Source organism: Vulpes vulpes, chromosome 11, assembly GCF_048418805.1.
Source record: "Vulpes vulpes isolate BD-2025 chromosome 11, VulVul3, whole genome shotgun sequence".
Lineage (NCBI taxonomy): Eukaryota > Metazoa > Chordata > Mammalia > Carnivora > Canidae > Vulpes > Vulpes vulpes.
Genome location: NC_132790.1, coordinates 26,673,135 through 26,697,449, shown reverse-complemented (window position 1 = coordinate 26,697,449; position 24,315 = coordinate 26,673,135). Strand labels below are relative to the sequence as shown.

General features: G+C 53.1%; 1 protein-coding gene across 14 annotated transcripts in view; it reads right to left on the bottom strand.

Annotated features, from left to right (window-relative positions):
* Positions 1 to 1,983: 1,983 nt before the first annotated feature.
* The window catches only part of SLCO2B1 (solute carrier organic anion transporter family member 2B1), a 45,357-nt gene continuing 23,025 nt past the window's right edge, over positions 1,984 to 24,315 (bottom strand). For all 14 annotated transcript variants that reach the window (XM_072725930.1, XM_026010468.2, XM_072725935.1 and 11 more), the window contains 7 exons: positions 18,745 to 18,847; positions 14,867 to 15,224; positions 11,534 to 11,699; positions 7,051 to 7,214; positions 5,384 to 5,448; positions 4,929 to 5,049; positions 1,984 to 3,859 (listed from right to left, as the gene is read on the bottom strand). In XM_072725930.1, coding sequence (XP_072582031.1) covers positions 3,679 to 3,859; positions 4,929 to 5,049; positions 5,384 to 5,448; positions 7,051 to 7,214; positions 11,534 to 11,699; positions 14,867 to 15,224; positions 18,745 to 18,847 — 1,158 coding nt within the window. In that variant the 3' untranslated portion in view covers positions 1,984 to 3,678. The remainder of the gene's footprint in view (positions 3,860 to 4,928; positions 5,050 to 5,383; positions 5,449 to 7,050; positions 7,215 to 11,533; positions 11,700 to 14,866; positions 15,225 to 18,744; positions 18,848 to 24,315) is intronic.

Below are 24,315 nucleotides of genomic sequence, written 5' to 3'. Positions count from 1 at the left end.
AGTGAAGAAACAGATGCATTGAAGTTAAATCACTTGTTCAGGGTCACACTGAGAGTAAGTGGCAGTCAGGATTTGAACCCAAATCTCACTGACTCTAAACCTCTCTTCCGTCCAGTCCACTGGAGGTCTGTAGCCAGACTTCAGATGATCCCCAACCTCTGAAATCAGAGGCACAGGTGTATATATGATTGTGTGCAATTTTATTGGAGAAACATCTTTTATCATTCTCTAAGGTGGTTGTCATCCACTCTCCATTACCTGTACCAGGCTGTCTCCCTAGAGGTGTTGGCCTCTGAGTCTGGTCTGGAAGATTGGGTTTGATTCATGAAGTGGGACAGAGAGGCAAGCAGTAGGGTGGGGATGAAGAAGGTAGAAGGAAGAGCACACATTGGGATCTGTTAGGGAGTAGGAATTCAACAGGGCCAAAGAATGGTGAAGTGCTGTGGGTTCTTGCTCTTCACTTATTTGCACTCCAGTCATGGCTCTTGGCTCCTGGCTCTGGAGCGGCATCTGCCTGCTGCAACTTTCCAGTATGGGTCTGTGGGCCAAAGGGCCTCCAGGCCAGGCATTGGGATGTCCCAGGAGAAACTGTTGGATTTTATCACCAGTCAGCTCTAGCATGGAGACAATGCCATCTTCCAGCCTTTGGATGCTGGGTGAAAAGAAAGTGAGCTCATAGATGCAATTGCTTGCAGCTCCTCATTGGCCAGAAGCCATAAGAGGGCTGCTCCCTGGACTCCCTTGCCTGACCTGCTCTACCCCTGGCTCTCAGCCAGGTGTCTCTCTTGTTTTGACTCCTGGAGTCTCCTCGCCCTGACCAGCCTGGGAGGTTTTAAGCATAAAGACCTCACTTTCTCCTTCAAATCCCACCTTGACCCAGAGGTGGACTCAACATGAAGCTAATGCTGCTTGAGTATCAGGGTCTCTCCCCAGGCCCAGGATGGGGCCACTGCAATGTGTTCAGGTTGTCGTGTTCTTGAGAAATTTGCAAAGGTAAGATACTTGAACCACGAGCAGTTAAGGTTGCTAGTTCTTTCTACTCCAACTGCTTGTGCACAGTTTCTCTTTATGTGAGGTGGTTGGAGGGGCCGTGGGCATTTCTGGGATCTGGCTAAGGGGCAGTTGAGTTAGGAATCAACTTAATTTTGGTTCATTGGGCTATATTTTTATGGTTCTCAGTCGCCTCTGTATCTAGATAACTCATTGCTAGCCACTTGCATGTGGAGAATGGCCTCTAGGAACCTTCCTAGCCACTGTCCAACTCACTCGGCATTGTGACATCAAAGTGTCATATCCAGAGGTCATCTTGTGCCATGAATGTGCCTTATGCAGTCTGGCCCAGTGCTCGCTTCGGCAGCACATATACTATGCAGTCTGGCCCTGGTAGCACATGGACAACGGAGGAAAAACAGGTTTGCAATGATGGAACCAGAAGCTAGACTGCAGAAAATCCTTCCAATCATCAGGGGGGGGGGAAATGTATTTTAGATGTGTGCACAGTTTGTAAAAAATAAGGTATTTTTAAAAAATTGTGTCATGTATTTGCCTTGACTTTTCTTGTTCTAGATATTCACTTTCTTATACTTACCTAATTTTGTGTTCTTTTTCTTAAAAAGGGCTCCACAAAGTATATAAGCTTCATTTCCCACAAAATCCTGGCTCTGCTATTTATGTTCTGTATGATCTTGGGAAAGTTGCTTATTCTTTCTAAACTATTTCCTCTTCTGTAAAATGTGAATGACAGTCTGCACAGGTGAGGACTCGGAAAGCTTCATGACCTTATTCCATTTCTGAAACCATTACTAGAGGAAGTAGCCCAGTAAAATGAAAATTAGACCAGAATATACAGATAGGGAAAGATGACATATACAAGAAATAATAGCAATGAATCCAGTAAAACTTAAATATAAATAACTGGAAATAATGTGGTTGTTGCAAACTCTAAGGCAATTGGTACGGAATTTTGTAATATAAGAGACATTATGCAAGAACAAATTTAATAATAAGCTGTGTCTATAATTCCAGATTATTTCTGTAAAACCTGGGAAACAGGAGGGAATGAGAAGGAATATTAACATAGGAACTGCTTCATCTTGTTGGAGGAAATTTTGAAATTCTTGGCATTGGTAAATACAGGCTCAGATATTTATAAAACATTTAAAGGTATCAACCAGTAGAATCAAAATGGGAGTTAGAACTTCTGTACTCTCCTCTTCTTCTTCTTTCACCTCAAGGAGAACCTCAAGGCCCTGCTACAGGAGCTGCTCAGAGGGCTAGAACCACATGTGCCCCCACTACCCCCATCAGCCATCGGCTTCTCCCCTGCTTCCAGCACAGGGTTGGACACAGGGCTTGGGAAGCTGCTGCCCACAGCTCTGTCTCCTGCCTACCAAGTAGTAGGTCCTGGTCAGGTGAGGTGTGTAGTGGCAACAAAATGGACTGGAGTAGATCAGGAAACTCCCTCCTCCTTCTTGGGGGCGATAACCAGGCCGAATAAGATTGGCCATAAAATAAGACAAGGACCAGTTGGTCAGACCCAAGCATTCTACAGATCCACTCATTACAGAGAGCTGGACGTTACAGGCCTCAGCCTTACAAAGAACAGGTCCTTACACCAACCCAGGCATCACAGAGAACCAGATGTTACCCCTAAAACATGGTTATGACAGAACCAGACATTATCTACATAGTGCTAGGTGACATAGATTCAGGCACCTGGAAGGAAGTGGTGAAATTAGGAATCTAGTCAATGAGGATCATGATGGTTTTAGCGGCCCTGGTCAAATGTGGGAAGTCTTAGCAATGCATAAGTATCAGTGGATGTGCGCTAAGTGTGTTTGGTCTTTGAAGTCAGAAAATATCCAAGTGTGGGGCCTGGATCCACCTCCCTACTGGATTTCCTAACACAGAGACCAGGCCTCACTCATCCAGACTGTGGCTCTCTGAGGGCAAGGACTGGGATTTCCTGAGTCTATAGAGTGAGCCTTCCCCCTCAGCTAAGTCCCCCAGGGGCCCCTCACACCAGGCTTGCGGAAGGCCCTGACCAGCCTGGATACTCAGAGAGGCCAGTTTCCTCCTAGTGGGGGCCTCCCCCTCACCTCAGCGCTCTGCCTCCAGGGGGCGCCAAGTGGACATTTCTTGACAGGCTGTCCTGGCCCACCTCCAGACTGCCTGGGGCTGGGGAGGAGACCTGAGTCCATCCTGACCACACAGCTGGCCATAGCTGGAAAGGGCCTGAAAGCTGGCAAGTCCATTTCCACCTGTCAGAGATGGTGGCTGAGGCCCAGAGAGTGTAGGGTGCTCCACATAAACAGCAGAGCTGGGCTAGAACCAGGTGTGTAGGGCAGCCTGGCCTACTGTTGTCTACTTCTCTATCCTAGGGCCTGGGGGAGAGATATACAGTCCTTCCATCAGGAAAGTCTGGCTCAGGTCAGCCTGTCTGGCTGGGGGAGGAAGGGGGAAGGCCATCGTGCTTTGGAAGTGACCAAACACACCAAACCCCTAGATAACTCTTTGGTTCAGATGAGTAACAAAGGCCCGGAGAGGGTCAGTGACTTGCCTGAAGTCATGTAACAAGTTAGCAGAGGCGTCAGAATTGGAAAACAGGGTTCCTGACACCCAAAATTGGGCAAAGGACCCAGAGGAGGTACTCTCTATGACTGCTGCTCTAGGGCCGGCTCACACACTGGATTCTTCAGGCTTCTTTCCTGGCCCTGATGCTAACAGCTGCTGCTGTGGGCCAGAGGTGGATACGGTCACCTGGGTCCCCTCCTCTTTGACCTGCTGCCTTAGGATGGCCAAAATCAAGGCAAAGCAGGCCAGGGATCCTGTCTTGAAGAAGAACTGGAGGCCAACAAATCTGGAAAAGAGAAAGGGACCTGTGAACTCAAGCTCTCCCTGTCCAGGGCTTGGGTGTCCTTGGGGTGGGGCAGAGTGGGGTCAGCAGCCATCACCCATCATGTGGTCAGAGACATGGAGGCCTGGTTAGGGGTGAGTTGGAAAGAGGCGTGCAGCCAGCCTAGGGCAATGGACTGTCACCATGGCCTTAGTTAGGGAGATGAGGAAGCCCCTGGAGTTGACCCCTCTGGGGGTCCTTCCCTGGTAGAGGGGGAGAGGCTCTGCAGTAGGAGCCCCTGTGTCCCAACCCTGGCTGGCTTGTAGCCTGGGTCAGCCCTGCCTCTCTCTGGCTGTCTAAGGGCTCAGGGGGCCCAACAGATGCAACTTGAGCTCACCCCACCTCCCACAAGGAGGATTCGCTCTCCCCTGTTTGCCTAACTCACCAAGGCTCTTATTTTATTTGATTTTCCTTCCTCTAGGAAGGTCCCTGGCGAGTCCCACCCACAGGATCCATGCCCTCCTCAGAGCTGGCAGGGACCAGCTCCTTGCTCCCAGCCCTGTTAGGAAGTCCCTTCCCACCTCCTATTCCATCCCAGCAGCCTCTTTGCCTTTGGGTTTGTTTAGGCTCCCCATTGCACAGATGGGAAGACTCCGTTCCAGAAAAGGCAGGTCTTCCAACGAAAGAGACAGAGCTGGGCTGATCTCAGGCCTCCTGTGTCCTAGATAGGCCTTCTCCCAACCCTTTGTCTCTCTCACAGCTGGGCTGCTCCCCTGATTCTCCCCACACTCAACCATGATGACAAATGCCCCCGCACAGACCATGGTTAGATCATTTGGGTTCAAGGCCCAGCTTTGCCAGTTGTCAGCCGTGTGACCTTGGGCTGCTTTAAGTCTCACTTTCTTCATCCATAAGAGTGGGGGATTGTGGTTAGCTCATAGGACTGGTAAACTCAGTGCAGGATGTAGCACCTGCTACCTGGCGGGGCGATATGAATGGGCCTCTCATCCCTGCTGCTGTCCTACCTGGGACCCCAAGAGTATTTCCAGCAGCCTTCCCGCAGGGCCCTGGCAGCTCCCACCCCAGGTCTCACCGGTTTCGGAGCAAGTTATGGTCATAGTAGCGGCAAACGGCCCGACGCCCACAGCTCTGGGCCCAGTGCACACAGGTCGTGTCAATGGCACTGCCGTGGATCACAGGGCTGGGCATCCAGGCTGAAGGAGAAGGTGGTCAGGGGTCAATGGGGCCTGGCATTCTTGCCTTACCCAGCCCCCCTACTCCCTGGGAGACACAACCCCCAGACCCACTGGGGCCTCTTTTCCCATAAGTCTTTGACCCTCGAGCCCATCCCTTATCCTGGTGTGAGATGCTGCTTCTCTGGAGGGCTTTCTAGCTGTTTGCACACTCACCTCCAGGGTACCAGGTCCAATCTCTTGTTCCATGGACTTGTGAACCCTAAGGTCAGGAACTGGGTCCTGCTCATCCCTGTGTCCCCAGGCCCGGCACACCATGAGTGTGTGAATTAAGGGTCCCAGAAAGGTTCTTTACCCAAAACTCTCAAGAGCATGAACTGGATCCCCACAGCCAGCGTCTTGTCTTCTTTCTTCACTCCCCTAAAAGCAGAAACACGGCGACAGGAGGATTAAGAAGTCCCAGCCTCATGGAGACTCTCATCATCCCCTTCTCTCTCACACCCAGGGCCAGCCGTCCCCCAGTCTGAGGGTCCTAGGGGTAGGGGTGGGGATGGGCTCAGGCTCCCCATTTCCCTTCAACCTGTGGAGCCCAGGCCCCCCATTCCAGGCACTCTCACTAGCCATCAGGACCCTGGGCAGGCCTCCCTGTGTTCTTGGTCACACACACCCCCCTCCTCACCCCTTCCTCTTATGCTTGGTATAACCTGAAACTAGGTAGCCAAATATGCTTTCTAACTGACCCAAGCACTGGGAGGCCCCGGCCTAGGGTGCCCAAGCAATCACTGGCTCCTCCTTAGTGATACCAGCACTTGGTGTTTGCAGAGTGCTTGCTAAGGGCTCATTCTATACTGCAACCCTTTCATCACCCCCATGAGGTAGGTTATACCGGTAGCCCCATTTTATAGATTGGGAGACTGATGAATGTTTAGACAGGTTAAGTGACTTGGTTAAGATCCCACAGATGGTGGGTGTCAAGAGTCAGAATCTGTGGCACACTGCTAGCATTAACTCCTCTCACCCGGGCTGTCTGCTGGGACACCTGACTCCTTTACCTTCTCTCGTGTGGCCATAAGTTTTATAGATCTACGTGTCTTTCCATATTTGTAAGGAAGTGCCATCCCCCTTTTACTTTTCCAGAAAGCAGATAGGGAATAAAAGTAACTCCAGCATAAGGAAAACTTGGGATTATTCTGCTCTGAGGTCCCCTTATTCCTGTCCCCACCCTAGAAATGCTGACTCTGGCCTCAGGTAACAATTTGTTAGTCCCAGCAGGCTACCTCAGGACAATGGCCAGAAAGATCTTGGACAGGGCGGCCCGGGTGGCTCAGGGGTTTAGCACCGCCTTCAGCCCAGGGCATGATCCTGGAGACCCGGGATCAAGTCCCATGTCGGGCTCCCTGCATGGAACTTGCTTCTGTCTCTGCCTGTGTCTCTGCCTGTGTCTCTCATGAATAAATAAATAAGTAATTAAAAAAATATCTTAGACAAAGAGGCACTGCTCTTCGTGGGCTGGGCCCACCGTGGACGTATATCAGGCTCATTGGCTTGAAGAATCATGAACCACACTGCCAGGGCTTGGTTTTCTCCATGTGCCTCCTGTGGCCCACCCTGTAACTATAGGCAGGGTCGAGGTGGGCAGTCAGGTGACACTCCACTTTTTCCTCCCTGTGACTGGGTAGCTGGGTCAGGACCTTCAGTGTGGCCTCCACTCCCCTGGGGCAAATAGGGGCCTGGCTCTCAGTACTACTCTACCCAACACTTGCCACAACACTTGGGTCTGGCTTTTGAATTTCTTTGAGCCTCGGTTTTCTAATCTATAAATGGGTGTGGGGGGGAGGGGCTTCACTTTAGTAGGTTGCCATGAGGACGAAGGCAGGGCAGTGAGAATCTGGTCTGTTCACCATGGTGGGGGAGCAGGACACCCAGGTGGCCTCCTTCAAACCCTGCCTTCGGGATCCCTTATCCCGTCTGGGGTTAAGGACTTCTTGATCTCCACCAGGTAGGGCCCACGCCTGCTTTCACCTTAGGATGAGCATGAAGGAAGGTGTGTGGGTGAGACTGGCCAGGGCGGCACCCAGGCTGACCAGGAACATGAAGGGCAGCACCAGGTGGCTGCAGGCTGAGTCACAGGAGCCCGCTGACACGGGGCCGCCCCCCGCTACGCAGCTACAATTGGTGTAGAAAACCTGGAGTGGGAAGGGGGTGGAGAAAAGCCTTCAGGAGCCTCCAAGGGCCAGCAGCTGGCCAAGCGCCCGAGGTCCCAGAAGGCTTGCGAGAGACCCGTGGGCACTAACCAGCTGGGGTAGAGCCGGCCGGAGGCTGGCATTTCAGACCCCTGCAGCCAAGCGGGTGCCCAAACCCCTGCTTTATGCACACGTGGGCTGAGGCCGTGGGGAGAGGCAAGCAGAGAACAGGAAAGGGAGAGGGGCTGGGAGAGCATCACCCCCCATCACACCACACCCACACACATGCACATTCACACATGCTCACATACATCTGGCATTCACACACACACACCACAGTCTCACAGCACACACCCACACACCTACACACACACACACACGTGCACACAAACTCTCATTCGTTCACCTAGAGATATCAGAATGTTCCAAATTCCTGACTGTGCCAGGAATCAAAGTAACCGAGAGTGTTTGGGGAAGGAACTCTGATGTTCCAGCTCAGTGTTCCCCCGCCCCTTTCTACTCTACTGACGTCTTTTGGGGCACCCGGTTGCAGAGGAGACTCCCCAGGAGAGAATCAAGCCCAGGAGAGACAGGAAGACAGCATAGTGGGAACCCTGCTGCAGCAGATGAGGGCAAGGAAGGTTTCACCAGAGAGGCTGTTGGATTTGGGTCTTGAGGAATGAATAGGAGTTTGCCAAGAGGAAAACTGAAATGAGTAGAGGGAAGGACGAATGTAAAATCACATAAAAGTGGCAGGAAAGAACCCAACAAAATCTGTCTGCCTGGTGTGGAGAGTGCAGGCAAGGATGGGCAGAGGGGAGGTGCTCAAGGGCTGTGCTGGGAGGGCATCGTGAAGAGCTTGGGACTGGAAAGAGAAACCTGGACTGCTGTGTCCAGAAACACAGTGGAATGGGACCCTGCCAGTCATCCCACTGACACAAAATGCTTGGTCAGGTATTAGAAACAGTGTCCTGAGTGCATCCACAAGCTGGCAGAAACTGAAAGATGTTCAGGGTTAGTACTGAGAGAGGCTGGCACCCGGATTGGTGAGCAGAGTCCTGAAACAAGTGTCGGCCACAGCATGTTTACAGAACCTGTACTAGACAGGGACTTAGAGCTCTTTGAGGCCTGGGGACTCGAGGGCCTGAGGACAAATCCTAGCCCTCCCTCCTGCCATGGTGAAGTCTAATAGGAGGCTCCTCCCCCTTCACAAACTGGGACCCCTCCAAAGGCTGAAGAATGTGTAAAAGCTGACCCCTTTTCAAACTGCAGGGAATGGCCCCCAGGCTGGCCCAGGGGCGTGTTTGATTGCACCCGCATTCCCACCCCCATGTGGCCTAGACATCTTCCAGCTTCGGATTCTTTCAGAAATGGTCTCGATTGCCAGTGCCTTCAGGTGTCTTGCAGGAGCAAAGCAAGCCAGGAAGCATAGGCTTTTCTTCTCCGTACAACAGTTTCTCACCAGTGTGTCCCAGGGAGCCTCAGCCTCTGCTGGGACATGGGTGTGCAGGGATGGGTGCCATCAGCCCTTGAGGTGGCCTGGTCGGCCTGGGGCAGCCTCTCACCTCCAGCCATGGCAGCCTCAGATACTTCCCATTGTGAAAAGGGTTAGGAGTCCCTGAGGTGGAGTCTGGGAGCCTTGGGAAGAATTTAAGCATGGGAGGGATGAGGCTGACAATACAAAAGCCACTCTGGCCCCTGCAAGAGGACGGGCCAGACTGTGGAGGCAGGCCAAGAGGCCCAACATAGAGTGGTCGGAGGCGAAGGAGGATGGAGAAAAGATTTTGATTTGAGAGATACTTTGGAGGTAGAATTAGGGCAAGGTGAGAGAGAGAGACCTGGGATTCAGGCTTGGGTAACTGGGTGCTCTTCTGTGGCTGCAGGGTGCCAATGCATGGCTAAGGTGCCACATGTGTGCAGCTTGCTGAGCATATGCCATTTGGAGCGTTGCCTGCAGGCTGACGACCTACTGGCTTGGAGATACAATGGAGGGACAGTTAAGAGGAGAAATATTCCAGGCAAGGTTGCTAGCAGAGAAATACCCTGCCCCCACGCCCTTTCAGAGTAGCAGAAGATTGCGGGGTGGACACAAAGCTAGAGGCCCTGCTCTTAGAGTTTTCCTGGCTCTTGTTCACATTCGTCTAATTTCGGCAGGAAGTGCTTCCTATGGATGACTTCAGTCTGTCCAGCTGCCTCTGATTCTCACTCCCCAGGGGGTTCAGCCTCACCCCCTGAGCCTCAGATCCCACCAGCTGCCCACCCCTCCCCATCATCCCCCTGGTCATTTACTCATTCACAGTTACTGAGCACAGCCACCCTGGCCTCTGAGCCACCCTGGGCAATAAGCCACCCAGCCCTGGTCCCGACAGCTCGCTCACAGCCCACCTGAGGAGGCTGGCTTGCTGCAAGACTATTCCAGGCCAGAGGGACAGTTCCTGAGGGCTGGCCAGGACCCGGCGGCACCCTCCTCCAAATACTATGTCCAGACACAACCTCTGAGGATGCTCTGGGGAGGTGGCTGGGCTGGGAGGCCAGAACCCTGGGTTATAGTCCCAGCTCTGGCATTAAGACTTTGGGCAATGCCCGGTCCTTTCCCGAGCCTCCATTTCTCATGTGTATGTGGACTAACAGGAGTGTGTACTACCAAGTGCTTAAAATTTCCCAGCCACTGTGCTAAGTGCTTTTCATGGATTTTGTCATGTGGCTCCTTACTCATTCTCCAATCAATTCACCTGAGGAAAGCATTTAGCACAGTAGCTGGTATACTGTAGGTACTCAGTACAATCACCTCTGTTTTATAGACCAGGAAACAGGCACAGGTTAAATAATTTGCCTGACATAACAGAGCCAATTACAAGTAGAACAGGGATTCAAACTGAGGGCCTGAAAAAAAAAAAAAAAAAAAACTGAGGGCCTGGCTCAGGGGTCCATATCCACAAAAAGTTGACTATTCCCTTGGGGATCTTGCCCCAGCTGACAAGGTCTAGGGTCCTCTAGAAGGGTCTCAGGGAGATGAAATCAGGCAAAGACAGTGAGTGCTAAGGAGGTCCAAAGGCTGGGATTGCGATTATTGCAAATGCAAACAGTTTGCACAGCCCAGGTGGCACCTGTTGGAAGCCCCATCAATCAGGTGGTTCCCTCTGCACCAGCCCCTGGGGCTTAGGTCTCTACCTGGAGGAGCCTTGGGCTTGGACACTGATGCCCAGCAGGATGCAAAGGCAGGAGTTCCACATGACAAAGGTGGGGAACTCTGGAGAGAGGGACGTGCTGTCATGATGGCCAGCCTGACACTGCACAGCCCCACGCATGCTCTTCTACAGCCTGGGGGGGTCTGAGGAAGGCAGGTGTTATTCTCATTTGTCATCTGGGGCACTGAGGAAAAAGGGGAGGAGGAGTAGCTGCTGCTACTTATTCCACTCTCTTCCCCTCTGGGAGTTCCTTGAGGGTAGGACCCCTTGGCTCTGGGTCCTCTGTCCCCAATCCAGGGCCTGGCCCAGAGGAGGGCTCTGTGAAGGTTTGTTGACTGAATGAATGACTGATGGGGCTCACTGTGCCAGGCTCCCTGCTGTCTCCCCATCTCCTAGCCTGCCCTCTGCTCATCTTCCTCCATACTGTGGCCTCAGGTATGATCTAACATGGCTCTGACCCTATCAAAGCCTAGCCAATGCTTCCCATCACTCCCTTAATAAAATCCCTGCTGGTGGCCCGGCATTCAAGGCCCTTCTTTGCCTGAGCCTCACTTTCCCTTTTTGAAACCTTAGGCTTCTGCTCCAACAGATTCTTTGCAGTTTTTTGAAACACTGCGTGCATGTGTGCACATGCCACGTGCATGTGCTTGCTTCCAGACTCTGCTTCTGCTCTTTCCCCTGCCTGGAAGGCCCTTTTCTAGTTTGCTCACTCATCCTGGAGGATCCAGCACAGATGCCACATCCCAGGAAGCCTACTAGGCAGGATGCATCTTCTTTCATCTTTGTCTGTAGCTGTGGGGACCATGTCTCCTGCCTATCACCACCCACAGAATTCCTGACTTGTTTCCTTTTGCCTCTCCACTGCACAGACAGCTGGAGCCAGATCTGGTGCACGCCTGTGCTCTGAGGCCTGGCACGTGGCTGGGCCCAGATGGGCAATAAAAGTTTATTGTGAGAATCATATTCTACACCAGCCAACAGAAGGAGACAGACTGGCCAACAGATAGATAGACAGACAGACAAAGAGCCACTGAATGAGAATTTTCAAAGATGGGGTAGCATGAAAGGCATACAGAGACAGGGAGGGCGGAGCTGGGGGGGGGGGCAGAGGGAGCAGTCAGAGGCCTGACCCACCTGGCTTTTGTCCAGAGCTTCCTGGGCCACCTGACTGGTGCAGCCTGCCTGGCAGGGTGTGAGGTATTCCACATGGGCTCTAGGGTCACAGACAGGATTAAAGTCATCCAATGGGCAGGAGCAAGGCTCTGAGCAGGCTGGAAACAGCTCCGGTCCAGGCAGGTCGCTGGTGGGAGAGAAGGTGGGCAGGGTTAGCCTGGCTTTCCCCCTCCCAGACCATGAACCGGGGCCACCTCCACCCTGCAGCCCAGCTCTCCACCCTGAGAACAGTGGCCAGAGATTTAGCTCCACACAGAGGTGTTTGTTTTGTTTTGTTTTGTTTTGTTTTTTTACTATCAAGCCTGCTCTGTGATGGTGCCATGAGGAGCTCCTTGTCATGGAGGTGTGCAAGCAGGGAGATGGGCTAAAAACCACAGGAAGCCTCCCGATGGGCGGAGTGGAAGTAGAGTCTGATGGAGGCCTCCAAGACCCCTTCCAGCCCTGGGATCCTATGAGCCTTTGAACTTTGGCAAATATCTCCATCCCTTAATGGCCTCTCTTTAGGAAACACAAGATAAACTCATCCTGGGATTTAGTCTTAGATGAAAAGTGCCTTTTTCTTGATGGGCTGGATTTGCTTCATTTTCTTAGAAAATTCGAGTTGTGTATGTTGGACCAGTCAGGATACCTGACTAGCTGTGGGATCACTGACCCATCCCTGCCTCTCTCTGGACCTCAGCATCCCTGCCTGTCAGCTCAGCTGGGGATCCCCTCGCATCACCATCATGCAGCCTCATGACCTCTCAGCTCACTGTCACAACACTGTTCCCAGTGGCCACCGCATGACTTAGTCCCAGTAACTCCCTTTGGAGGGCCTGCCCCCAAGTCCCAGGAATACCCCCATTCTAGTCAGCTGGGGCAGGTTGGGGTAGATAGGGGCAGGAGATCAGGAGAGAGGCTGAGTCCAAGAGTGTAGGTCACCCTGGGGGGGTGCCATTTGCAGGTGGCCCCTGGGGCTCAGAGTATGACCTGACTTCATGGCTAGGAGGAAGAAAACCTGCCAGAGAGCCTACGGTCAGGCTGCAGAGGAGGAGGAGGCTGGAGTGGGTGGCTGAGGGTCTTGTGGGCGTAGGGTGGGTATGGGCAGAGGCGCAGGCAGAGGGGCAGGCCTGGCCAGCTTAGTGAGATCTCAGTTCCCTGGAGAAGAGGCTCAGCTCCACAGGGGGCTGGGGATGTGGGTAGGATAACTGCTGAGTCAGCCAGCGGTAACCAGAGTGAGGAGGGGGCATGGGGCAGTGGGGAGTTTCACTCCTTCCCTCAGGTAGGGGTCTCCTTCTCACAGTGTGGGGGGGTCATCTCTTCCTGCTTCTCTGGCAGGCAGGAGGGGGAACGGGCAGGCACTGCCTGAGCTGAGGCTGCACCAGGGGTTTCTGCCCAGGGGCAGACACTCCTCAGGTTGCCCCTGCAGGCAGCAGGAAGGTGACTGGATGAGAGCTGGGGGCTCTTCCTCAGCCCCTTGCTCCTGCTCCTGTGGGGAGACCCCTGCCTTCAGGCTCTGTCCCTCCCAGCGGGATAGCCCTGGCTGGGCGACTTCACCTCTTGGAGCCTCACCGTCCTCATCTGTGAAATGGGGATAATGGTAGGACCCATCTCAGAGATGTTGTGAAGGTTCAATGACACAGACTATGGGAAGAGCTGGGCAGGATGCTGAGTACATGGGAGACCCTCAGTTCTTGGCAGCTGTCAGTATCACTAGTTGGGCTGGAATATGAAAAAAGTCTCCTGAATTTGCTCAGTTGGTCCTAAAAAGCTTCTTCAATGAATTAGAACCCAAATCTCAGGGAGTAAATAGCAAGAACAAAGATGAGAACACAATGAGATGAGATGTCAGGGTCAAGGTGAGAGGCAGAAGGAAAGGGAAATAGGCATGTGTGCTAGGCTGACTTTTTTTCCATTTACTTTATGAAAAAAAAAAAAAAAGTCATTTAAAGGCCCTGGCTCGGGGCACCCAGGTGGCTCAGTCAGTGAAGTAGCCAAACTCTTGAAATCAAACTCTTGATTTCAGCTCAGGTCATGATCTCGGGGTCCTGGGATTGAGCCCCATGCCAGGCTCTGTGCTCAGCAGGGAGTTGGCTAGAGATTCTCTATGTCCCTCTGCCCCTCACTGCCATGCACATGTTTTCTCTCCCCCCCAACCCCCCACCCCTGCTTTAAAATAAATAAATAAATCTTTAAAAATATTAACAACAAAAATATTAAAGGCCGTGGCTCACTCCTCACACCAGGGACTTCAGAGGGCCTGGCTAAAGCTCTACCTGCTGTGCCTAGAACACGGGCTCTGCAGCCAGGAGGCAGCAGAATTGCCTTACCGTCTGGGAGAAGAAGGGACAAGGAAGGAGGGGAAGGGAAAGGATGATGAGGGAGAGGGTGTGCTGTGGGGCCTGGGCCAGAGAGAAGGGCCGTGCCTCCATCAGGTGGGGAGAGCCAGCCTGTGGTGGAGGGAGGAGATGCCCAGGAAAGGTGGGAGCAGAGGCAGTTGGGGAATTCTAGCTGGGTCTTGGGCCAGCCTAAGCCTGGAACAGCTCCCAGGAAAAGTGAAATCATTCTGGAGAAGAGGCAGCGATGTGAGTTCCAACACTGTCTGGAAGACGGTCCCCAGTGGGAGAGGGTGTATGTCTGAGGAAGGGTGGGAGGACAGAGAGATGGAGAAGGGAGATAGGCTTCGAGGCTTTCCTCCCGGTGCTGCTTCCGATGGAGGAAAAGAGGAGTTTTAGGGTCATGGGACAACAGAATTTTAGCTGCCGAGCTCTCAGAACCCCAAGTCTTTAAAGCCTCTAGGCCAACCCCTCCCTAAGGCTTCAGTCCTTTCTGCCGTGTCCATGACAGATGCCTTCCAGCCCCTGCTCACCCCTTCTCTCCACATCCCCACCCTCCAGGAATGGAGGCCCGCAGGCTCCCAGGCAGGCCTCTCCCCTGCCCAGGAGTGGAGCCTCCCTTACGCTGAGCGGGGTCCTGCTCTCGACGTGCCTTACCTCCGCTTGGCCCACGGGGTGGGGCCCCTCGGGAGATGCCGTCCACACCAGTGGCTTTGCCATGCCTTGGCTTCCACCTCTCCCCGGGCCTGAGCTGTCCTGTCTGTGAAATTCCCTCCTCGCCTCTCTTAGTGATGCCTGACCCGGCTTGGAGGGAGCAGTCCCATGGCTCTGCAGCCAGGAGGGGAGGGGAGGTGAAGGTGCTGGTGGAAGGTGAGATTTGAGGTGGGTGGGTACCCCACTCCCCTGGCCCTGTCTGCTACCTACCCCCTCCCCGACACCTTCCCCACCTGCTTCTTACATGCTTTGAGCACACACTCACCCAGGCTGCGGGGTGATGCCTGCGATCTGGTGGGTAGGGCAGCCCATGAAGAAGAGGGGCAGGGTGAGAAGTAGGCAGGACAGCGCCCCCAGCAGGCAAAGGATGCCACACCGCATGGGGCCCAGGTGGAGGCGCTTGACCAGGACGCCCCCCAGCACGATGCCCATGATGGCCGAAGGGATGGTGAGGGAGCCTATGAGCAGGTTGGCGTAGGACGCTGTGACAGAAAACTGGCGCTCCAGGAACTTGGGCAGGAAGGTGGCCATGCCTGCCACCATGGACGACGTGCACACCTGGGACAGGACCACCAGCAGGAAGATGGGGTGGCGCAGGGTCCGTAGCAGCACCCTGGGGAACACTGTTGGGGTGAGCAGGGAGGAGGTCAAGTGGGCAGGCCAGGCATGTTTTCATTTCTGTCCTGTCTCACCCTGTTCAAACTGGTCCACTCCTTCCATCCTGTCTCATTTAATTCTACTGCACCCAATTCTATCCCATTGCGTTTGACTCGTTCCCATTTAATTCTCCTCTGCTCTTGAAGCTCAGTTTCATTCTATTCCATTGAGTGAGATTGCACGCTATTCGATTGTGCCTCTTTCCCTTTGATTCTATCCAAAATTTGATTCCATATATTTCTTTTCCATACCTCCTATCAGATTCTATTCCATTCATCTCATCCCACCTCGTTCCATGTCTTCTGTTCTACTTACTCATCTTATCCCCCCCCCGCCCACCGCCCACGTCCTTTTCATCCTGTCCTGCTCTAGCTCTTTCCAAGGCAACCCAGGCTTTTGTCTTCCCTCCGTTGTCCCCAGCATGGGACAGCAGCCCCTCCTCTGATCTTCCATCCCTGATTTCTCCTCTACACGGTGCTTTACCCACATGTTTTGCTTACTTAGCTATTTTACTGTCACCCCACCACATATCAGCTTCATTTAGAGCAGGACTTTTTGTTTGCTCTGTTCATTGCTAAATCTGCAGAGCCTGGGGGATAGCAGGGCACTCAGTAAATATTTATGGAATAAATGAGGGAATGAATGAATGGACATGCAGGCCAATACATGATCAAGTATCAAAATGTTGGGGCAGAAGTACGATCTCTAGAGAAGGTGAAAACTGAACAGGTGCTGGGTGGCTTCTCTTCAGTAGGGCCCGAAGAATGGATCTTTTGGAAAAGGAATTCCTGTAGGGTTAGGGACACAGCAGGGACAGCAGCACAGAGAGAGGCCTGGAAGCGATGGGTCTGGCTTTGACAGCCTCCCCACTCCCGTTAGCTCCTAAACCGGTGCCTTGCGTGCGGGCAAATCTGCTACCCTGAAAGGCACGTAATATGGGGTAAGTTTCGAAAGAGCTTCCAAAGCGTTCATCTGCGCCCTGGGTGGCCAGTGTGATGACCAAGAATGCTTTCTCTTCTGACACATGCAATTCTCTCTCCCCAACAGCAAAAGAGAAAGACATGTTTCTGCCTGCAGGAGGTGAGATGGAAGTTAACGTGAGGTGTGGGGGAGGGAGGAGGAAAGGCCCTGCTTTTTTTTTTTTAATAATAAATTTATTTTTAATTGGTGTTCAATTTGCCAACATACAGAATAACACCCAGTGCTCATCCCGTCAAGTGCCCCCCGCAGTGCCCGTCACCCATTCACCCCTGCCCCGCACCCACCTCCCCTTCCACCACCCCCTAGTTCGTTTCCCAGAGTTAGGAGTCTTCCATGTTCTGTCTCCCTTTCTGATATTTCCTACTCATTTCTTCTCTCTGCCCTTCTAAGAAGACACATTGGAGGAGCAAACCTCTTGGCAGTCGGGACTTGTGCGGACAGTTGGTCCTGGGGCTCCTCTGCACCAAGTGGGAGGTCCCTTCTGTTCCTGCTGTAGCAGGATTTCTCTGTTGTTGGAAATCTCTGTCTGTCCTCAGACCATGACCAGAGCCCAGTCAGCTAGTTCCCTAGCCCCCTGGGCCAGACCAGGAACTGTTTCCTTAGAGGCCAAAAAATAAAGACAAACAGTCTAGGATGGATGGGTAAGAGCTGGGGCCATGGAATTCCCCTTCCTCTATGTCCCAGGCCTGCCTCCTGTCCTGAGTCCCTTGGCCTACACACAGCACATTCAGCCAGCCGGTGGAGTGAGAAGGTGTGACAGGTGGCCTTCACCGCAGGTACCTGTGCCAGCCTCCCTCCATCCTTGAGCTGCCCTGGCCAGGACTTGCCCAAGCTGTATTGGTGCCCTCATGGTACAGGGGGGCTCGTAGCGGGGCAGGGACCTATCCAAATTCATCTGGAGAGGCTGGGGCAAGGCCAGCAGTTGCCAGGGGTTTCCTGAGTCCTAGTGTAAAGGCCATTCGGCCTAGGATACCCCACCCCACCCACTTCCTGCACCTCTGGCTGTGGGAGGGCTCTAGCTCATTACTTGTTTCTCTCCTCTTCTCCTGTGTTAATCATCTCAGGTGCACTTCATACCCATCCTCTGGCTCTTCAGCATCTGCAGCCTGTCCCTAGAACAGCTGGAAAATTCTTGGAGGGTGGGGCTATGCCTTTCACTTAGATAGGAATACCTGAAGGGGAACTCCAGGGGCACCTCCATTAGATAGCTGTTTCCCTTAGCTTAGCAGTGTCTCCTCCATCAGGCAGGCTAGGACTTGTCTCCATTCAGAGACTATGTCTTCTCTATCAGACCAGAGCCTCCCACAGCTCAGGGACCTAGGTTCTCCCTCACTTTGGGAATAATGTTTCTTCCATGTGTCAGGGGCCTCCCTTAACTCAAGGATGTTGTCTCCTCTATCAGACAGGGGCCTTCTCTAACTCAGGGACTGTCTTCTCCCAAGAATTTAGGCCTCTTCCAGCTGCAGGGCCATTGTTCCTCCTCCCTTTGGATTCCCCCTGTGGTCGCATGTGGTCAAGGCCAAGCCTCAGGTCATGCTGATCCCTCTGGAACTCAGCAGAAAGCCCTGAAGCCAGGCTTGCTGACCAACTAAAAGACCGATGGCTAGCCCTGCCTCAGTCTCCTCTAGGCTCACGGAGAAGCTGAAACAACCAGAGACAATCTGCCCAGGACACCCACTGCAGGATCCAATTTCAGTGATTGGCCCCAGCTTCCCTCTGGGCAGAAGCCAAAGCAGTGATTAATAAACTCTCCCATGAAGCAGCCTGCTGGGGCCTTCCAGCAGCTGGGGGTGATCTGAGGTTAGGGAATCTAAGCCCTTCCTGCCCCTAAGCCCAGCCCCATGTAGTCCAGCCCCACCCCCCCCTTACCCTGGGGAGGCTAAAGAACTGGGGGCTGGATTACTGGTATCCCAACATCACACTTCCAAGAATTGAGCCTAACTTCCTGTTTCAAAAGTCCTCAGTGGGGGTAGGGGTGGGTGCTGAAGCAAACCCCATGTTCATTACCCTCCTAAACCACAGGCAGCACAACTTACTGTCCGGGGACATTGTCAGAATAATAGCAATAGGGCAGGTGTGATAATTGAAAAAAAAAATAATTGTACTTTATATAAGTAAATTTTTTTTAATAGTGTACAAAAGGCTTTCCATTCATCACTCCATTTGATTCCCCTAATAGTCCTTGAGAGAAGCAGAGCAAAGATTATTGGCCCTGAGAGTTTAGAGAGCTGAGAGGAGGGAGAGCCAGGCTTGTTAGGGGAAGCAGAGGAATAGCACTTGAGCTTGACCTACAGGGACAAGAAAGATTTTGCTAGATAGCAATAAAAACTCATGTTCCAGGCAGAGGGGATCATATAAGCAAAGACTTATAGGAGTATATGGTGCTCCTGAGGGGTCCATAGGTGTGAAAGATAAATCAAGAAGGGGATGAAGGGGCTCGACCCTGTACAGCCTCCAGTACACCTCTGCTCCCACTTCTCTATATCCTGGCCTGAGCTCACTTACCTTTGATGAATTGGATCACTGTGAGGTCTGGTGCAATCTGGGCGAGGCCATCGTGCTTCTCTTGGGATGCCCCCAGGCTCTTCTCAGAGGGAGAATCTTCACCCTGGAAAGACACACAACCAAGGCAGTCAGCTAGATGGCCAGACAGTTCTGCCCCAAGATGCCCCTGGGCTGGGGAAATACTTTGGGAGAGAAGAGGGTACGGGGCTATCACCTCATCAGAAGCAGTAGGGTCAGTGTGTTCCATTTGTTCTTGGTCCCGAATGGGTGTGGATGGATTGATCCTGATGCCTGCTGGGTGGGGGTGAGACCTCTCTGGTGCCTGAACACCCTAGAAGGACCTTTGCTTCACCTTGGTGGGGGATCCCTGAGAAAGGCTGAGGTTGATTGTCATGCTAAACCAGCAGGATGGGCATTCAGAGTAGAAAAGTTGATTTTCAGAAAAAATCACTATCTTACATACCCACTTAGGTCTGAGTCAAACCTTGCTCAGTGTCTCTCACCCACTGGGCTCAGAGCTTTGCAAGAGCAGGGATCGTGTTTATCTTATTCTCGAAACTCTGGTGCCTAGCGTAGGGGCCTGGGGTGGAATAGTGGGTATCTGATAAATATCTATGAACGGAAGGAATGCAAGAGATGGCTGCGATAGGCAATGGGTGTGGCCAATGTCAGGCTCTTGAAGAAAAATGAGATCAACAAGAGAGGCTATTGCAATGCAAGCAAGCTCCTACACTGCTTCTGGTTCAGAATGGAGCAGAGGGTCTGCACCGAGTACCCCAGGGGCCTAGCAGAATGGAGATTCCAGGTATGCCAGGCCACCGGTATGTGCCCTGTGGCTCCGGATGCACATTTCTCCTCCTCACAGGGACCTGCAAAGGAAGGAGACGTGCACTCCACACAGGAGCAAAGTAGCTGTGAGGTTGGGTAGCTCGCTCAACATTGCCCAGAACTGTGATCTGAGCTCAAGCCTGCCTGAGTGAAGACCTTTACCCACGACGCCCTGTGAGTCGGAGGCCCGTGGTGCAAAACAGGCAGACGTGGAGGCACCTTTGTGGAGTACTCTGAAGGGGCCTGAAAGCCCACAGTCTAAGTCACTGGGTGAGGCGCTGTGGCTCTGTTATTCATTTACTCCTTAGATTTGTGCTGTCTGATGCAGCAGCCACCAGGCACATGTGGTGGCTGAGCACTGGAAATATAGCCAGTCCACACTGAGATCGTGCCATTGAGTATCAAGCACCGGCTTGATAAAAGATAAATAAAATCTTTAAAAAAAGGAAAATACCTCATTATTAATTTTTAAAATGATAGGCTAAAATGAGAGTATTTTAGATATGGTGGGTTAATTTAAACATATTATTAAAATTAATGTCTTTTACTTTTGAAATGTGCTACCAGTTAATATTTAGAATTACATATGTGGCTCACGTAATATTTCTTTGGGACATGTTGCCTTCAAGAGAATCAGAATCTGCTCGTACCTTTCTCTGTCCTAGCCAAGGCACGGAGAGTGGTGGGGGAAGGGCCCTGGGACCCAAGGGAGGGGTGCTAGAGCTGGGGTACGGCCCCAGGAATGGAGGCAGGAGGTACCGAGGTAAACTAAGAATCTCCCAGTGTGTGGCTTTTTTTTTTTTTTTTAAGATTTTATTTATTCATGAGAGACACAGAGAGAGAGAGAGGCAGAGACATAGGCAGAGAGAGAAGCAGGCTCCCTGTGGGAATCCTGATGCAGGACTCGATCCTAGGACCCCAGGACCACAACCTGAGCCAAAGGCAGATGCTCAACCACTGAGCACTGAGCCACACAGGCGTCCCCCTTCCAGCGTTCTTATCAGGGACCGACAATCAGGCTCCGCCTTTGGACAGGCAAGATCTTGTTGAGTTCCTTGTTCTCATGTAAACAGTGAAGACAACCACAGGGTCTGCACGTCCAGTCCCCTGTGGTCTACCCAGTACCTTCACATCCACCGTGTCAGCTGATTCCTACAGCAGCCTGGTGAAGAGGTCATTATGGCACCTCTTTCACAGAAGAGGAAACTGAGGCCCTAGAAGAGGCCCCAGGAGCAATAAGCAGAGGAGGTTCTCGAATGTAGGTCCTCCAGTACCACCGTCTCACCCCTATCTCATGCTGGGAAAAAGAGCACGGGGTTTGGAGATAGCAGGGGTGGGGTGGATCTTCCAGAGCTGTGGGGTGCTCAGGGAAGGCCTCTAGGAGAAGTGAGGTTTGGGATTTGGGTGGACAGGAAGGGTGAGGCATGCTAGAGCGGAAGCACGGTCGGGGGAAAGGCCTGTGTGCGGGAGATGACGGGGAAGCCACCGTGGGAGCAGGGGCTGGGGTGGGAGCAGGGGCAGCTGGGCAGTTTGGAGGGCTGTGCAAAGGGACTCGAGCTTTTTCAGGTGGGCACTGGGCGCTCCTGCCCTGTGCTCTTTATAGGTTTGTGCCTCTCTCCCCAGATCTGTTTTGAGGACTCCTGACCAAGAGCCGGCTCCAGGAACCAGAAGCATTGTGGCTCTGCTCCGAGCAGGGCTTGGAGTCAGACGCATCTGGCTGCGGTTTGCCCAGGTCAGCAGGCCTGTGCTGAGGGGGCTGGTTAGAACTTCCCCTCTCGGGGCCATGTGCTGACTGCTGCAGGCCTGTGGGATGCAGGATGCTGTGTGTGGTCTGGTGCATGCAAGGGCCCTCGGTCTGCCTCCGGGGCCCCAGGAGCTGCCCTCAGGGGAAGCTGTGTCCCTAGAAAGCTGTGTGCGGGGCTGTGACCCCAGCCCCACAGAGCCACGCTGACCCTGGCGGGTAATAGGGTGCTCTCTGCCAGCCCTCAGCTTCCCTCATACGTGGCCACAGCAAGCAGCCCCGGGAATGGGGTTATCTGCTAGACTTCCCACCCGCTGTGGGAGGGAGGGAGACTGTTGCTAGCAGTGTGCCTGGAACGGAGTGATCGGAGCTTCACTGAGGATTGCGACATGCTCAGGGTTTCTCACATTGAGTCTGTGCAACTGGCCGTGCTGCTCTTCTCCCTTTGGCTACCAGCAAGCTCAGAACCAAATAAGCGGTTATATCAACTGAGTTCATCTGTGTGGTCCATGCTCCTATGTTCCTCCCTCTCTGATACCCTTTTGCTGCTGTTTCTATTTTCCTGCCTCTTGGTCTTGAGTGAGGTCCCGTGATGCTCTTCCCGGGTCTGAATCTCAGCTCCACCATTCACTAGCCCAGCAGTCAGGTTATCTGATCTCTCTGTAACTCCACCTTCTCAGGTGTAAAATGGGAATAACTGAACCTACTTCATAGGTGGACGACAAGGAGTGGAGTCACAAGGCCTGGGTTGCCAGGGATACGGAAGGACACATGACAGGGCTCCCTGGCTGGTTGGGCGGGATCTGGAGGCAGTGCCTGCAAGGGAGAGGTACCCAGGCACAAGGGAGACCCAAGTCACATTGGGCTCTCAGGGGCTGCAGAAGGAGCACAGAATCCCATGGGAACAGAAGCCTCTCAGCTGGCCCTAAGGCCTGAGTTCTCAGCGTTGCTGCCACTGCCCATTCCTGTCCCTGTCCTTGACCATTCTTCCACAGAAGCACATCAGGTTCATGTTTGGGGAGGCAAACCCCAAAGACAGACCATTGGAGGCACAGAATCATAGAATAGTAGAACACAGGCACTTGAGAATCTTGACCAGAAACACAGAACTTTAAAACTGTATGTTAGGATCCCAGACTCTGGGAGATGGCCTAGAATAACAGACATGGAGACTCCTGGGTAATAGGAACCAAGAGAAGGTGACAGAGGCCAGGAGTGCTCAGAGGCTGGGTGGGGATGGGGGCTGTCGATGGATGAGGCCTTTCTTAGTCCCTGGCCCAGCCCCAAGGACCGCCACTCAGAGGGACCTGCGGGTATGGAGGACACAGGAGGGCCGCTGACTGAATGGCATCCTGCAACCACAAGGCCAGACAGGGCTGGATGACCAGCTGGGGAGCCCCGAAGAGGCCATCTCTACTCCACAGGCTTGACAGACCCATGTGCCAGGAGTCCTGGGGCCTGACAGGACCTTAAAGACTGGCTGATCATAGAGAGGGAGACTGAGGCTTCCAGAGAGCCAAGGCCTGCCCTGGTTCCCTCTTAGAAGGCTGTCGGGTAGCCACCATGAGGTCACATTTACATGGGTGGAATCAAAGGCAGGAAAGCAGGGCTCCTGGCCCTCCCTGTCCTGTGTGGCCTCCCCCATCTACCATCTCATAATCTTCCCTGTGGAGACCATTCACGCTCCCTTCCCCCCGGGCAGAGAACTCCAAGCACGGGTGGTGGGAGAAACCTGAGCTGTCCATCAGTCATCCCTCTCTCGGCTTCTGGCCTCCTTCGCTGCCTGAGAGCTTCTTGGGACCGAGGCTGTGGGCTGCACCCTTTTCTCCCACAGTGAAAGGGCTTTATGTACTGCTCCATTTGGAGAAGACATCATTGAACCTGTCAGAGCGGGTAGACCCTGCTCCAAACCTCTGCCCATCGTACAGATCAGGAGACTGAGGCAGAGAGCTTCGCTGGGTCATAAAACCCTTATATTACACACCACCATTAAAAACTGCATTTCCCTATAGGAGGGTATTTAGGAGACCCCTGAGCCTGGGAGAAGCTACTCAAAGGGATTTCAGAAACATTCTCCCCTTCACTCTCCACCCCCCACCCCCGCCTCTTCCCATTCTTTACAGAAGCTACACCTCCCATGTCCGTGGGCCCGGGCTTTCTGGCTGCCAGTTCTGCCTAACTGGGCCCTTCCTCCTGGTCCATCTACCTCCCCTTCCGTGGCCTGTGGCCTGAGTGGGCTGGGCCAGCCCGAGTAACTGCAAGCAGAGCTGGCCAAGGCTGCCTTGGGGAGGCGGGAGAACAAGTCCTCCCACATCAATATTTATTGCCTGAGAGCTGCTGGAAGCAGATCATCATGTTCTCAGCCTTCGATTCTTTTTTAAGAACCTCTCACCCCCTTCCTTCCTCACTCCCCATCCCCAATGTGCTGACAGAATGAATCCAGACAGCCAGACAGGTTCACAGCCGGGGAGCCAGGGTTTCCAAGCATCACAGAGCAGCAGCTCTTCAAACCCGGAGCCTGCACCACAGCAGCGTCACCTCCAGAAACTGTGCTTTCTTAGACTTCAAGGCACACAGAATATTGCTCCAGGAATCGACCCTTGGCATGTTCCGAGACAGAACCAAGTGGGGAAGTGTCTCGCTCAAGGTCACACAACTGGCGCATGACCCAGCCCGGACATGCCTCAGCCTTGCTACTTCACCCCATCAACTGGATGTTCTCTCTTCAGATCTAAGGCCCAACCTGGAGATTGCCCATAACCAGAAACTCCTTGCTTCCTCTATCACCACCCCTACTTCTAAGAACTCTTCCCTCAAGTTCTAGGAATTCTTACTTCATTCAAATTCTGGCCTGAGCTAAGCAGAACCAGTAAGGGCCATCTGTGGTTTCAAGCTGTCTTCTTCCCCTGAAAATGGTCCCTCTGCAGGGCCTGCCTCCCTTTGCCTCAGAACCAGGCACCAGCCCAGCCCTGCGCTGTCCAGGGATGTCCCATAGCAGAGCA